The sequence below is a fragment of the Oryctolagus cuniculus genome, chromosome 14 (assembly GCF_964237555.1).
Source record: "Oryctolagus cuniculus chromosome 14, mOryCun1.1, whole genome shotgun sequence".
In the NCBI taxonomy this organism is placed as follows: domain Eukaryota; kingdom Metazoa; phylum Chordata; class Mammalia; order Lagomorpha; family Leporidae; genus Oryctolagus; species Oryctolagus cuniculus.
The window spans coordinates 40,612,925-40,626,799 of record NC_091445.1 but is presented as its reverse complement, the minus strand read 5'-3'; the positions used below and the strand labels follow the sequence as shown (position 1 = coordinate 40,626,799).

At 48.7% G+C, this 13,875-nt stretch overlaps 1 protein-coding gene across 7 annotated transcripts in view; it reads left to right on the top strand.

The window, feature by feature from the left end:
- CTNND2 (catenin delta 2) overlaps positions 1-13,875 on the top strand; it is a 982,006-nt gene that overhangs the window by 557,733 nt on the left and 410,398 nt on the right. For all 7 annotated transcript variants that reach the window (XM_070056591.1, XM_070056587.1, XM_070056589.1 and 4 more), the window contains one exon: positions 3,105-3,666. In XM_070056591.1, the coding sequence (XP_069912692.1) occupies positions 3,105-3,666 (562 nt within the window). The remainder of the gene's footprint in view (positions 1-3,104; positions 3,667-13,875) is intronic.

Here is a 13,875-nt window from a genome sequence, read left to right as displayed (position 1 = left end):
CCCCAACTTGGTGGCTGATGCTTGTTGAAATGTCTGGAACTAATATGGTGCTACCCAAGATGTCTACAGGTTTGGGGGCCATTTAAGGAAACTTGGAAGACCAGAATAACCATCAAATTAGCTGAGACTAGAAGTTCCAATGGATTAGAAAAAAAATAGTTTTGTAGTTTGTCAAGGCTTTCCTGGGACATGTGTTAGTCCAACATTAACCATTATAATATTGACTTAGTATTGCTTTAATATATATTGGTATACTTCAGTTAGTGTTTATTGGATTAAAATTATGCTGTTTGATAATAGCAGCATTCATGTAGTATAAAGTGATTATTAATGTTAATATCCAGTGCATAACATAAAGATTTGGCTTTGTTGGAAGCAGGGGGCTGTCTTGAGATTCTCTGAGTTCTTTGTCTTTGCATGCTCCCAGTGCAGGAGTTGTCAGAAAACCCTGGGAGAAGCTTCTTCATCCCTTGCCAGTTGGGCTCTGCATGGCTTCATGGTGCTGAGACCCAACTGACAGGAGCCCCAGCAGGGTGTCAGAAAACCAAAGTCGGCAGCTTAGTGGTGCTGCTCAGAGCTGAGGCTCTGCCTCCCCTAGAGACTTAGAAATGGGAACCTCCGGGCCCACTCCAGACCACCCACATCAGAATCTGTGCCCTCTGGTTCTCACATTTGGGCAAGCACCAACATCTCCTGGAGAACCCCAGGGCCCTGGGCCAGCGTTTCTTCCAGTTTAAGGCTGGGCGACCCTGAAGCTCATGATGCAGCCACAAGCACAGGGACTGCCCTTTGAAAACCGTGTTGGGCCGACGCCGCGGCTCACTAGGCTAATCCTCCGCCTTGCGGCGCCGGCACACCGGGTTCTAGTCCCGGTTGGGGCGCCGGATTCTGTCCCGGTTGCCCCTCTTCCAGGCCAGCTCTCTGCTGTGGCCAGGGAGTGCAGTGGAGGATGGCCCAGGTGCTTGGACCCTGCACCCCATGGGAGACCAGGAAAAGCACCTGGCTTCTCTCTGTCTCTCTCTCTCACTGTCCACTCTGCCTGTCAAAAAAATTTTAAAAAAATTAAAAAAAAAAAAAAAGAAAGAAAACCATGTTGGAGAGCTCCTTCCTGTGTTGCATCTTGGAATCACCTGAGGAGCTTCTGAAACGCCTGGTTCTTAGATCCCTGCTTCAGAGATGCTGAATTAAAGAGCTAGGGAGGTCATGGAGGTTATCCCGATTCTGTTGTTCATGCTCTGGGTGACACGAGCACCCAATTCTGCAAAGCTTATGCACCAGCCCCCACACATAAAAGCCCTTCTACCCAAAGCCTTAGGGTCTTTATTATGAACCATCCCTTCACTCATTCCACAAATACTCCTAGAGTCTCTGCTGTGAATCAAACCTGCTCTTTCAGCTGCTGGAGATGCTACATTGAGCAAAGCCACTATATCATATATATATATATATATATATATATATATCAACATCTATATCACACACAAGTAAGTATGTATAAGTAAATGCAATACGCGCACGCACACACACACACATCTTTCAACAAAGGATTTCTCTCCTCATGACAGGCTGCTCTTCATAGAGGGTTTTGTTTTTGTTTTGTTTTGTTTTTGTTTTTTGACAGGCAGAGTGGACAGTGAGAGAGACAGAGAGAAAGGTCTTCCTTTGCCATTGGTTCACCCTCCAATGGCCGCCACAGCCGGCGCGGTGCGGCCGGCGCACCACGCTGATCCGATGGCAGGAGCCAGGTGTTTTTCCTGGTCTCCCATGGGGTGCAGGGCACAAGGACTTGGGCCATCCTCCACTGCACTCCCTGGCCACAGCAGAGAGCTGGCCTGGAAGAGGGGCAACCGGGACAGAATCCGGCGCCCCGACCGGGACTAGAACCCGGTGTGCCGGCGCCGCAAGGCAGAGGATTAGCCTAGTGAGCCGCGGCGCCGACCCATAGAGGGTTTTGATGCTGTTCAATCAATGTCCTCCAAGTGCCCCGTGAGGCTGGCATCCCTGATACAAGGTGGAAGGCTGTGTGTGCACAGATGAAAGTTCCCTAAGGGTGGAGAGGCGTCACTCGGAGTGTCAGTGGCTAGCATCTGTTCCATCTCATACCCCGCATCCCACCAGCTTCCTCCTCCCCACCCAACTGGCACCCCTGATCTCAAAACCTGGCTTCTTCTCAGGTGCCCCCTTTTCACACCAGAAGCCTTTGTGCTCCCTGGGGAGGGAAGCCAGGAAGATCCCTGCCCTCCTGCCCAGCAGTGGTTGACAATGCTTGGTTTTCATTCAAATGCAAATTTGTCTCTGGGCCTGATTCAAGGAAAGGGTGTTCTCCAACTGCTTTTCCAGCTCCACCCAGCCCTGGCTGTCTTTTGTGTCCTCTTCAATAAATGAGAGGCAACAGAGCTTTCCAAGTGGAGGCAGCTGCAGGGGGCCCTTTCCAAGGAGCTCCACAGAGACAGAGACTCTGACAAATTAGAGAAGGGAGGACTTCGTTTACCATTAGTAATTCCTCTAGAAAGAATTGGATTTTTTTTCTTTTTGAAAGACCAAGGTATTCATTGTGACAATATTTTTTTCTCCCGTTTAACTCCTCTTGTCCAAAAAGGAGAATCCAGGCGACAGTAACAGCAGAATAAACTAACAAGTATGTTTATTCGTGATGGCCTCCAGATAAGTATGCAGCCTGGCCAACTGCAGAGACTGAAGGTGTATTGGATGAAGAGACCTGGGAAGGGTGGGGGGAGAAGATTTCACACCCGACGCTCTCATTAAAGCAACAGACTGGTGATTGCGTTCAGGGAGAGCGTGGCGGCCCCACTGGGTGCCCTTTCAAATCTTTCCGTGACTAAGGCTATGCCTTTGCTATTCCAGAAACATCCCAGCGCTGTGAGCCAATCGTGTCTCCTCTGTGCAAATGTGGCTTCGCGCTCCCGTCAGCCTGCCCCCAAAGCAGCGCGCCCAGGGGGCACAGGCTGCGAGCGCCTCCGGTTCGGGCAACCCCGGGGCGCCCACGCTGCGCTCCTCTGCCGGGGCCGGGGCCAGAGCCGGGCGGGCGGCCGGCTGGCTTCTGCCTCGCTAAGCGCGCGTGTTCTCTCCTCTCCCGGGCACAGGGCACGACGAGCCGCGCCGGCCACCTGGCGGGGCCCGAGCCCGCGCCGCCGCCGCCGCCGCCTCCTCGGGAGCCGTTCGCGCCCAGCCTGGGCAGCGCCTTCCACCTGCCCGACGCGCCGCCCGCCGCCGCCGCCGCGCTGTACTACTCGAGCTCCACGCTGCCGGCGCCGCCTCGCGGGGGCTCCCCGCTGACCGCGCCGCAGGGCGGCTCGCCCACCAAGCTGCAGCGCGGCGGCTCGGCCCCCGAGGGCGCCGCCTACGCCGCGCCGCGCGGCTCCTCGCCCAAGCAGTCGCCCAGCCGCCTGGCCAAGTCCTACAGCACCAGCTCGCCCATCAACATCGTCGTGTCCTCGGCCGGCCTGTCCCCGATCCGCGTGACCTCGCCCCCCACCGTGCAGTCCACCATCTCGTCCTCGCCCATCCACCAGCTGAGCTCCACCATCGGCACGTACGCCACGCTGTCGCCCACCAAGCGCCTGGTGCACGCGTCGGAGCAGTACAGCAAGCACTCCCAGGAGCTGTATGCCACGGCCACCCTCCAGCGGCCGGGCAGCCTAGCAGGTAAAGGGCTCGCAGGTGGGGGAAGGAGCCGGCTGCGTGCCAGTGGCGGGGCTGGAGCAGAACTCCTGCTGAAAGTGTCCTGTGGACGCGCAGGGGCTTCCTTGGGCTTGTGGGGGTTACTTCTCCTGGGGAGTGATGTGGTCGGTCTCACAGTCTCTTAACACCTGTCTCTCTCCTCTCATTACCCTCCCCAAACCTCAATCTGGAAAACTAAACCTTAAAAATAAGACACATTTGGTAAACAATCACATGGACCTGTTGAACCCAGCACTCCCCCCCACCCCCACCCCCCAAAAAAAGCAAAGTAAGTGACCATCGTGGTATTTCTAGGATGGCCTTTAGTTGTCTACATGTTGTTGGCAGAAAGAGTGAGTTTCCAACTTGCACAGGTGTCAATAGTAGTAGAAAAGTCACCAATACTAAGAGCCTTGAGTTATCCATCACTCCTGTGTTGTGGCCCAAACTTGTTACATTTTTGTCTTTTGAATTCAGTGGTTAAGAAAAGTAAGGGACTCTCTCATACCTGTCAGTAAATTTACATAGGTTCCGGGATGGAGACAAAATAACCAAGTTCCTTGAACTTATTCCCTGTTTTGTCACAGGGAGGGAGGGGTGAGCTGGGACAAGAAGCTGGTATTTTTCTCTGTCAACTCAGAGCAGGTGATGTGTCTGTGGTGGTTACACCTCTCAAAGACCAGGCTGTACCCGTGGCTCTGTGCCTGTAGCGCCGTATGCTTAGCCTAAGCAAGACACGGTGCCTGAAGGCCTAATGTGTGTCTCCTAAATGCTCCAACAACTGACTTTTTCCCTTAAGGAGTCTTTGGTAATTGTGTCCCTCTAGTAGTAGATGCCACGCTCATATGTTTCCTTTCTTGACACAAATGGATGACTGTGACGATGGGTGGGATAAAGGAGGAACTTGTTGCATTCACCAGGCAGGTGCCAGGGTTTCTTTAATTCAGCGCAGTCATTGACAGCAACTGGACTGGCCTGGCTTAACAGGAAGCAGCTGGGATTCTGCTACCCACAGAATTATGCTAGGTGCAGTTCCTGGATGGAAATATTCTCTCTGGAGATGACAGTCATTCATGCCAACCCAATGCCATTCTCAAAATACATGGCAAACTTAGAAGCTGAGTGACAAGAAGGGAGACTTAGGAAACAGGGATGGGGACACACATTTGCACAATAGATTAGAAGATCTCAAGGACAGAGGGGAACTGGTGGAGCTTGTGTGGGACTACAGCCCCATGGCACCTTTCCCAGCCACTCCAGCCAGCAGAGAGAAGAGGAACCCAGTGCCCAGCCAGTCCAGGTGATTCACAAAAGGCTGATATGTTTTCTGCATCTACCTGCTTAAAGAAACCAGACGCCTTGGCCCCCAGCCGTTCCTCCTGCTGGTTCCGTGTGGCAGATTGGTGCCTGCTTCCTCCAGTCATTTCAGTGCAGATGGAGAGGTGGCCACGTGACTGCACGTTCTGGGTCTGCTGGAGATGCTGGGGGAATGGGAAATGGGAGTGGAGCATCAAAGCGCCCAATAGCTCCTTCTCCCCCTGAATTTAGGAAGGAGTTTTGAAAGCCAATGCACTGAGAAAATAGCTTGTGCAGGGCAGTCTGGATTGAATGCTTTTAGGAGGGTTTGTTGTGGCGCGCGCACATGTGTGTGTGTGTGTGGCTACGGGTAAGGAGGCTTTTGTGGCCAAAAAGAGGCTTCAGTTGGTGACTCCATCCCCCTGGGCCTCTGCCTCCCTCCACATTTCCATCTGTTCCTCAGATTCTCTGGCCATATCTCATTTCTGCTACCTCGTGAGAAAAAAAAATGTTCAATTGAAGATTTTTCATTTTAGAGCTACAATGGATATTTTATGTTTGATATGGCTTGTTTAAAATGCATGCTTTTAAATATTCACTTAAAAGATTTCTCATGCAAATTGTTGCTGGTGGATTTCGGGTTTAAAATTATTTTGTAACTCTGCATAAACACTCGGGCTGCCTAAGATTGTCTGTCCTATTTAGAAATCAGCAAACTGGCCCAGGAAGTGTGTGGGGGTCAGAGTCTGATGTTTGTGAGAGATCAGGAATATTGGAGCTTTCAGACTCATGTCTGATTCCGTATGCTGGGTACTGTGTAAAACTTGGAGCCACCTGATGTGCTAGTTGAGAGAGCACAGTTACATCAAGATTGAAAGACAGCTTTTGATTTTGCAGCATTTGGATTTGATCTCTTTGTCACTGGTAGTTAGGAAGAAGGAATATAGGCTAGGTAGTGACATTCACTGATCTATGCAATGACTATTTATTAAGCAGCTCTTATATATTGCCCTGGATTTAGACCCAGAGAATCCAATACCCCTAGTCTTGTTTCAAATGGAGAAGACAGAAAAATATTCAAAATAAGTACTTTGGATTGTATGGACAGGGAAGGCTCTAATTAGAAAGTGACTTGTGAGTCAGTCCTCAAGGAAGCAAGTGGGCTGACCCTGTAGACATCTGAGCAAAAGAAAAGTAAGTTCAAGGGCTCATAGATAAGGGTGTATCTGATAGGTTTGTGGGACAGCAGGGAAACCGGGGGGTGGATCTGAGAGAACAGGGTCAAAGATGTGACACGAAGTCACATGAAGGTGGGTATGGGAGGCAGATCAGGGTAGTGTTGTAAGTCTTGAGAACTTAGGATGTTGGTTTTGCTGTAAACCCACAGGAGCCAGAGTCTGATTTAGTCTGTAACAGGGTCACTCTGGCTGCTGTGGAGAGAATAGACTGTCAGGATGAAAGGGAAAAGCAAGAATATCAGTTGGGAGCTGATTGCAGCAATCTAAGCAAGAGGTGATTATGGTTTGGGCTGAGATGATGGCACTGGGGGTGGTGAAAATCACTTTTGGATGTACGTGTAGGGGGAGCCAGCAGGATTTCTCTCCTGGATGAGGTGCTGGTGGTCAGAGAAGGCAGACTCAAAGACCCCCTGACTCGACAGCTAAGGAGGAGAGTCCCGTTGACTGAGAGGGGCATGAGCTGCAGAAGGAGCCGGGAGGGACTGGGGCAAGTGCTGGTGAACAGTAACATCTTGACTTGGGGCGGGTGTCCTGCCTGACTGAATCTGGTAGAGAGCTGGATATGGGTATCAGCTTTATTTTTTTTTTCTGTAATTTATCTTACTTACCTACAAACGCTTCCATAAATTAGAAATTCTATCTGAGGATTTCAGGTCTAGTGGGCAGATGGCAAGAAAATACACATCTACCTTTTCCACTAGGTCTTCCTGAGGGCCAAACTTTATAAAGGATTCAGAGTTCCAAATGTCCACGGAAACACCACATTTCAGATTCAACCTAGAGAAGTGTGATTTCTCAGTTATGTGCCTTTCAAAGTCTAAAGATCTCCTGGTAGATTGTTGTCTTTTTCAAAGTACCAGTATCAGAAGGTGGAGTTGGGGCACAGGCATTTGGTGCAGCCATTAAGATGCCACTTGAGATGTCTTATCTCATATTCACTTGCTAAGGCTAGGTTTTGTTTTGTTTTGTTTTGTTTTGTTTTTTTGACAGGCAGGAGTGGACAGTGAGAGAGAGAGACAGAGAGAAAGGTCTTCCTTTGCCGTTGGTTCACCCTCCAATGGCCGCCGCGGCTGGCGCGCTGCAACCAGCGCACCGCGCCGATCCGATGGCAGGAGCCAGGTACTTATCCTGGTCTCCCATGGGGTGCAGTGCAGGGCCCAAGCACTTGGGCCATCCTCCACTGCACTCCCTGGCCACAGCAGAGAGCTGACCTGGAAGAGAGGCAACCGGGACAGAATCCGGTGCCCCAACCGGGACTAGAACCCGGTGTGCCAGCGCCGCAAGGCAGAGGATTAGCCTAGTGAGCCGCGGCGCTGGCCAAGGCTAGGTTCTTAATTCCAGCTCCTTGTTAATGTGTAACCTGGGAAGCAGCAGGTGATAACCCAAGTTCCTGGCTCCTGGCTTCAGCCTGGCCCAGTCCGTAGCTGTTGCAGGCATTTGGGGAGTGGACCAGCACATGGGATATCTCTCTGTTGAGGTGTATTTGTGGTGGGAATGGAAGAGAGGCCACTAACGGGTCAATGTCTCAGCAAAGCTGCATGGCAGGACGTGGTAAGAGACGAAGTCTCAGAGGGAGATGGAAGAAGCGGGTCCTGTGGCAAAGGGGTCTTCTCAGCAAATAACTGATATGATCATTTCTAAGTTGGAAATCTTGGACTGGGATCCAGATGGAGAATAAATGTACAAATAAAAAAAATGGACAGAGAAACCCTTAGGATGCCCTAGAGATAGCCCTTTCTTCCTCCCAGATCTAATTAAGAAAGCTCTCTCCCACTTGTTTGAAATGGGGTGATTCAACAATTACCCCTTCTAAATGGTAGAGGAAAATGAAGTCTAAATAAATGTCATAACCTACAGAACATTTTTCTCCTGACAAATAGGTTGCTTTTTAAAATCTTTTTCTAACTTAATGGCTAAATTTATTCATTTTAATAAATGAATATCTATTAAATATTCATGATGGATAAAATTATGTTAAAAAACATATTGCCTTGTAAAACACTTGCTATATGGCAGGCATTGTGCCAGACACTTTGCAAGCTGTATCTCATGTACTCTTCAACAGTTTAATGAGGAGGTGCAGATTTTTAGCCCCATCTTAAAGATTCCAGAACAGAGGCTTCTCAGTGATACATTCCTTGCCCAAAGTTACTTATCTAGAAATGACAGGCATATGATTGGCACCTAGATCTCTTTCAGTTCAGAGTCTCTGTCTTCTTAAATATTCATGGTGCTTGGATAGAGGTAGTATATTTTTGTGTCGGTGAAGAAAAACACCCAAGGCATAGACATGAAATGTGAGTTTGCAACATATTTAAATGACTAGTGGTTTTCAAGAGGGCAAAAAGGTCTCAAAAACTCCCATCCTGTTGGATGTGACTTCACCAGGACCATTTCTTCTTCAGTTTTGTAAGGAAAATAACATAATCCTTGCAGTTTCTGGGTTCCCAGCAAAATGAATCTTATTAAAAGTAGAAATCTGAGTTGTAAATATACATGAAAGTGAAGTCAAACATCAGAAATGTATTTTGAGGTAAAAATGAAGTGAGCAAAATGTGCATTCTTAACCAAGGATTTCGATCAAAGCTGACCAAATATGGAGAGGAATTTGGTCAAGGCGTGTCCATTTTATTCTCCAGCCAAATGGAATAAAACTCAGTAGAGGGAGTGGATGGTGCACTATAAACCCTGCGTTCTGGATAGTTGCAGATTTCACCTCCAATCCTGGCTTCTTAAGGCTTGCAGGTGCTCTCCTTGGATGAAAGGAAAAGGAAGTGAACCTGATCCCTGATGAAAGCTTAGCCGTCTCCCTGCTGGGTGCCCAGAGGCTCCCTACATGGCCTCATCTCCTCTGGCAGTGAGCGGCGCCTGTTTAACACACAACCTCTGGAGCTGGATCACAATCCTGTGGGATACCCACCTCTCACTGCTCCTTTCCTGAGATTTAAGCCCTTTGAAGAATCCTCACGAACATTCTGTTCACTCGAGTGCTAAACATTCCCACCAACACATTAAGGTTTTTTGTTAATAAAAAATTAGATTTACTAATTAGAATATGATCAGCCTGTAGTATTAGTCAGTCCTTTAACTTGCCTTCAGTGGTGGTTAAGGCCAACTCTCTGCCTCTCAACTGGAGCCTCTGGAGCTCTCTGGAAGGAGACATCACCAGTGAGCCTCTCCTGGCCCCAGGGACCTGATGCATCACCGCTGGCCACACCCCTGGGTCCTACCCTCTCTTCCTAAGCTCTTGCCCTGGGAGCCCAGTCCCCTGCCCATGCCATCTTTGCAGCCAGTGTAAAATGGATCTCTCTCCTGTGCAGTGGGCTCTGGCATCCTGCACCCCAGCCCACTTGGGAAGTGCATGCTGTGTCCACACATTGTGTCCACCTCTCGTTTCTGCCAACAAAGTGGTCATTCTGCCAGCCGCTTACCCTCAGAGTCCTGCAACCATTTTACATTGGGAACCTCAATCTGAGAATTCTCAGGGGGGCTCATCTCTACTGGCTTCCCCATGCCCCAAGAGGATGGACCCTGAGACCTCTTTCTTCAGAAACCTTCCCTCCTCGCTTCATGCTAAACCCTGCCTGGTCCTTTCACCTGCCCGGAAGCCCAAAGCTCACAGAGGAGGTGGTCAAGTATCTCCTTGGTAAATTCACTTTAAGCTGCACCTGCATCACACTTACCTTGGTATCTCACGTCAGTCCCCTTGGTGTCCAGATCATGCTGCAGCAGGAAGGGTGTCACTTCAGTGTCCCTGATGGTGCGCTGGTAGCCAGCACCTGGATCTAGGAGTCTGGATTCCTAGGTGGCCCAAAGGAACCTTGCGGTCTCTCCTTTTCATTTGATTCACAGAAGTTAATACCGATCTTTCCTGTCCTAATCCGTAGCAACCTTGTCAATTAAAAGGGGATAAACAGATTTTTTTGGTTCTTTTATAAGAAAGTGACATCTTTATGCAGAATTATCTCAAAGCCTTTCGAATATTATTGCTATCTATGTGATTTTGATCAGGCTTTAATGTAATTAGGAAATGTACACCAAGAATGGGAAAAGGTATCTATCTGAGTTATTGGTCCCACGTGGTATCTTCTGCCCACTTACTTGCCTCCCATATTTCTCAGACCCTCTGAACAACAAACAGTGAGAGAATGGATTCACAAAGGATACAGGAACACAGAGGCCAGAGACTGGATGCCTCCAACAAGCAAGCCAATTTAACAATATTCTATAAAGTAGACAGATTAGCAGAGTATGAAGGCATTCCAAAATGTTTGTGAAAAATGTATTAAAAAGATAACATTTATTTTGGGGCAAAAGTTTTTGAAATCCATGCATAGTTTTTTCATAATATACAATTTCTTTTTTTTAAGATTTGTTTATTTATTTGAAAGAGTTACAAAGAGAGAGAAGGAGAGGCAGAGAGAGAGAGAAAGAGAGGTCTTCCATCCACTGGTTCACTCCCCAGATGGCCACAATGGCTGGAGCTGCGCCGATCTGAAGCCAGGAACCAGGAGTTTCTTCCAGGTCTCCCACGCGGGTGCAGAGGCCCAAGCACTTGGGCCATCTTCTACTGCTTTCCTAGACCATAGCAGAGAGCTGGATCGGAAGTGGAGCAGCCAGATCTCAAACCGGCGCCCTTATGGGATGCCGGCACTTCAGGCCAGGGCATTCACCCACTGCACCATAGTGCCAGCCCCTGATTTCTCTTTGGATTTCTTCAGTGATGCCCCCCTGTTCCTTCAGGAGCAAGTTGTTCAGGTCTTTGATGTGGAACCCAATTGAGTCATCGCCTGCTACCTTCCAGGGTGTGCATTAGCAGGAATCTGGAACTTGAACAGAAGTGGGACTTGAGCACAGCTTGAGCAGAACTTGAGCAGAACCCAGGCACTCTGTTGCGGGTATGGGCATCCCAATGAGTGGCTTACCTGTTGGGCTAAGTGCCCACTCCCATGAATCTTTGGAAGACTCTGTACAAGAGAGGCGTCTCCAGAGAATGTGCTGTCAGGACTTCAGGGGTGACTGCCTGTCTTCAGTGAATTCTTGGACAGGCTCAAGGGTCAGAGTTGAGCTGGGGATTCTGGGAGATATTTGCAGTAAAAAGAGGGATTAATTGAAAGCCAGTGTGTGACAGAGTTCTAAATCAGGAACCCTGGCAGCTCTACTAACCTCCCTTCTTTCCTACTGAGATAGAGAGCCTGGAGCCAGGAACTTGCTCTAAGGTAACCAGCATAACTGTTCCCTTGATGGAACTAAAACCATGGGAGAGGGTAGAGGTCTGTTGTGGATGTCGGTGTCTTCATACAGGCATGGGGGGGTTGCATCCAGGGGGCTCGGCGCTGGCCCCCACCAGCTCTTCTGAAGGGACACAGCCAGCCTCTGTGCCCTGCTCTCCTGTCGTAAGCTCCTGCAGAGGAACCCCGGGTCCGAAACTCCTGCATTCACTCTGTGACAACATACTACTCTGGGCTTCTTTCTCAAAAGGGTACATTTGCAAGGATTTCTGAGTGACTGGAGAGAGTCAGGGGCGTGAAGAAGACAGACCAAAATAGAGAAATGAACTGTGTCTCACAAGAAACAGAGATAATTTATGGACCAAAAGGGATTAAAAGAAGCAAGCAAAAACTTTAGAGGCAGTACTGAGAAGGATTTAGGAAGGGCTCGTGTTCGTAAAATGAACACTGGCTGGAATGTGAAAGGATAAATAAGAAAATCTTTGTAGGCTGTAAAAGAATCTAACTACTGAAGCTAAAACTTCGAGAGAGTGACTAGAAAATGGTTAAGAGAATCCCCCAGAAGGTACAACATCAAGGAAAATGGACTGAAAAAAGGAGAACAATGCAGTAAAAGCCACAAAGGACAAGTCCCAGAGAATTAGCATAGTTTTGAAGTCTCAGAGAAGAGAGAGAAGGAAATCTGAGAAGTCCTAGAAAGTCATTCCTCAGAGCGGAAGGCCAGGGCAGAAATAGCAGGAAACGTTCCTATTCCACATCACGAAGTTTCAGAGCATCAGGGTAAAACAAACAACAGCCTGAAATCACAGAGGCTCCACCTGACTTGGCAGCCGCAGTTCTAGAGAGCAGAGAACAAGCAGGTTATGTTCCCTGAGCTCTGGAGGAAAATAATTTTCAATCTAAAATCTGTACATAGCCAAATAACCCTCTATTTGGAGAGGATCACATATGTTCAGACTTGCAAATACTTAGTCTCTCTCCTAGGCATGCTTCCTCACAAGGACATAGAAGAAATGATATCCAGGGAACAATAGGTACCAGCCAGAAAGACAAGGAGGCTAGCATGCTAGCGAGCGAGGAAGGGTAGAACTCAGTGCTTAAAACAAAACAAAAAAAAGAAGAACTCAACGCTAGCATGCTGACAGTCGCGAATGTTGATCGAAGTCCCAGAGGTCTGGTCATTTCAGTGTCTCAAAGCACAAAAAGTAAAAGAGTATTGAGTGAGAATGAGGCGATTAATTGTAGATGAAGACGCAAGTGTAGTTGTGCTGCACTGAGGGCAACAGTGGTTAAGAGATTGAGGGAATAGACAGGAGTGGGTTTCTTGGTTCCATTGCTAACTAGCTTTGTGACCCTGGAAAATTTGATCGAATTACATTCAGTACATTTACTGAGCAACTACTTTGCTTCCCCCTCCTTTACTGAGTGTAGGAAGTTTGAAAATGGATGTTCGTGAGAGAGAGACCGAAACCCTGGTCCCCTTGGGGCTGGTGTTCCAGCGAAGGCGAGCTGTTAGATGATGAGCAGAGCTATAGGAAAGAAGACGGAGGATCTGGGATGCCAGCAGGAGAGAGTGGCCAGGGAAGCGCTCAGTGACCCAGTGTGATTTGAAAAAACGCCTGATTGCTGAGGGGAGGACAGCCTCTCTGGAAGAGCATCCCAGGCACAGGGAACAGCCTGTGTAAGGTTCTGAGCTGGAATCATGGTTAGCCTGTTTGAGAACAAAATTAGTTTTTTCTGAGATTGCTTGCTTATCCTACAGTGGAAATAACAACACTGTACCAATTACACAGACTCATTGCCAAGAACACATGAGTTGTGTTTGTGCAGGGTGTATTAGATGCCCACATGCTAGCAGGGCTCTGTAAATGAGAACTCTCATTGCTGGGGTTGATCCTGATGTCACCTGGCACCACTGGGGAGTCAGATATAAATAAGATGTAATCCAGAGCCTAAAGGAGGTGGGAGTGATGTCAGTTCAGGATTAGTTTGTGATACCCCGCAGTCATGACGAGAGCAAGCGCTGGGAAAATCCCAAGAGGATCGGGGGCCAGCTTCTGTGGTTGGGTTTCACAGACCACACCTGTGAGATGCAGATAGGCGGTGGATGATGGAGAGGGCGCACCCATGCATCGTGAAGAGAAGTGCCATGAATCCTGGCGGGCTGAAGGCAGAGCTCAGAACACCAGGGACATACATGAGGTTGAGGCCAAGCTCAGTGTGAAGTTTCCACCTCCTTAACTGACTGTGAAGTTTCACCACATTTGGGAGGCATTGGGACTGTTCCCAAGTATGTTGTTATCACCTACTGTTTTATGGAAACAATTATCTAGAAGGCCACACAAACTTCTTTTCTCTTGAGGTTGAGCATTCCAGGGACATGGGAGTGATTATCTGAGATGTCAGAGCTTGGAAGTAAGCTCATGATA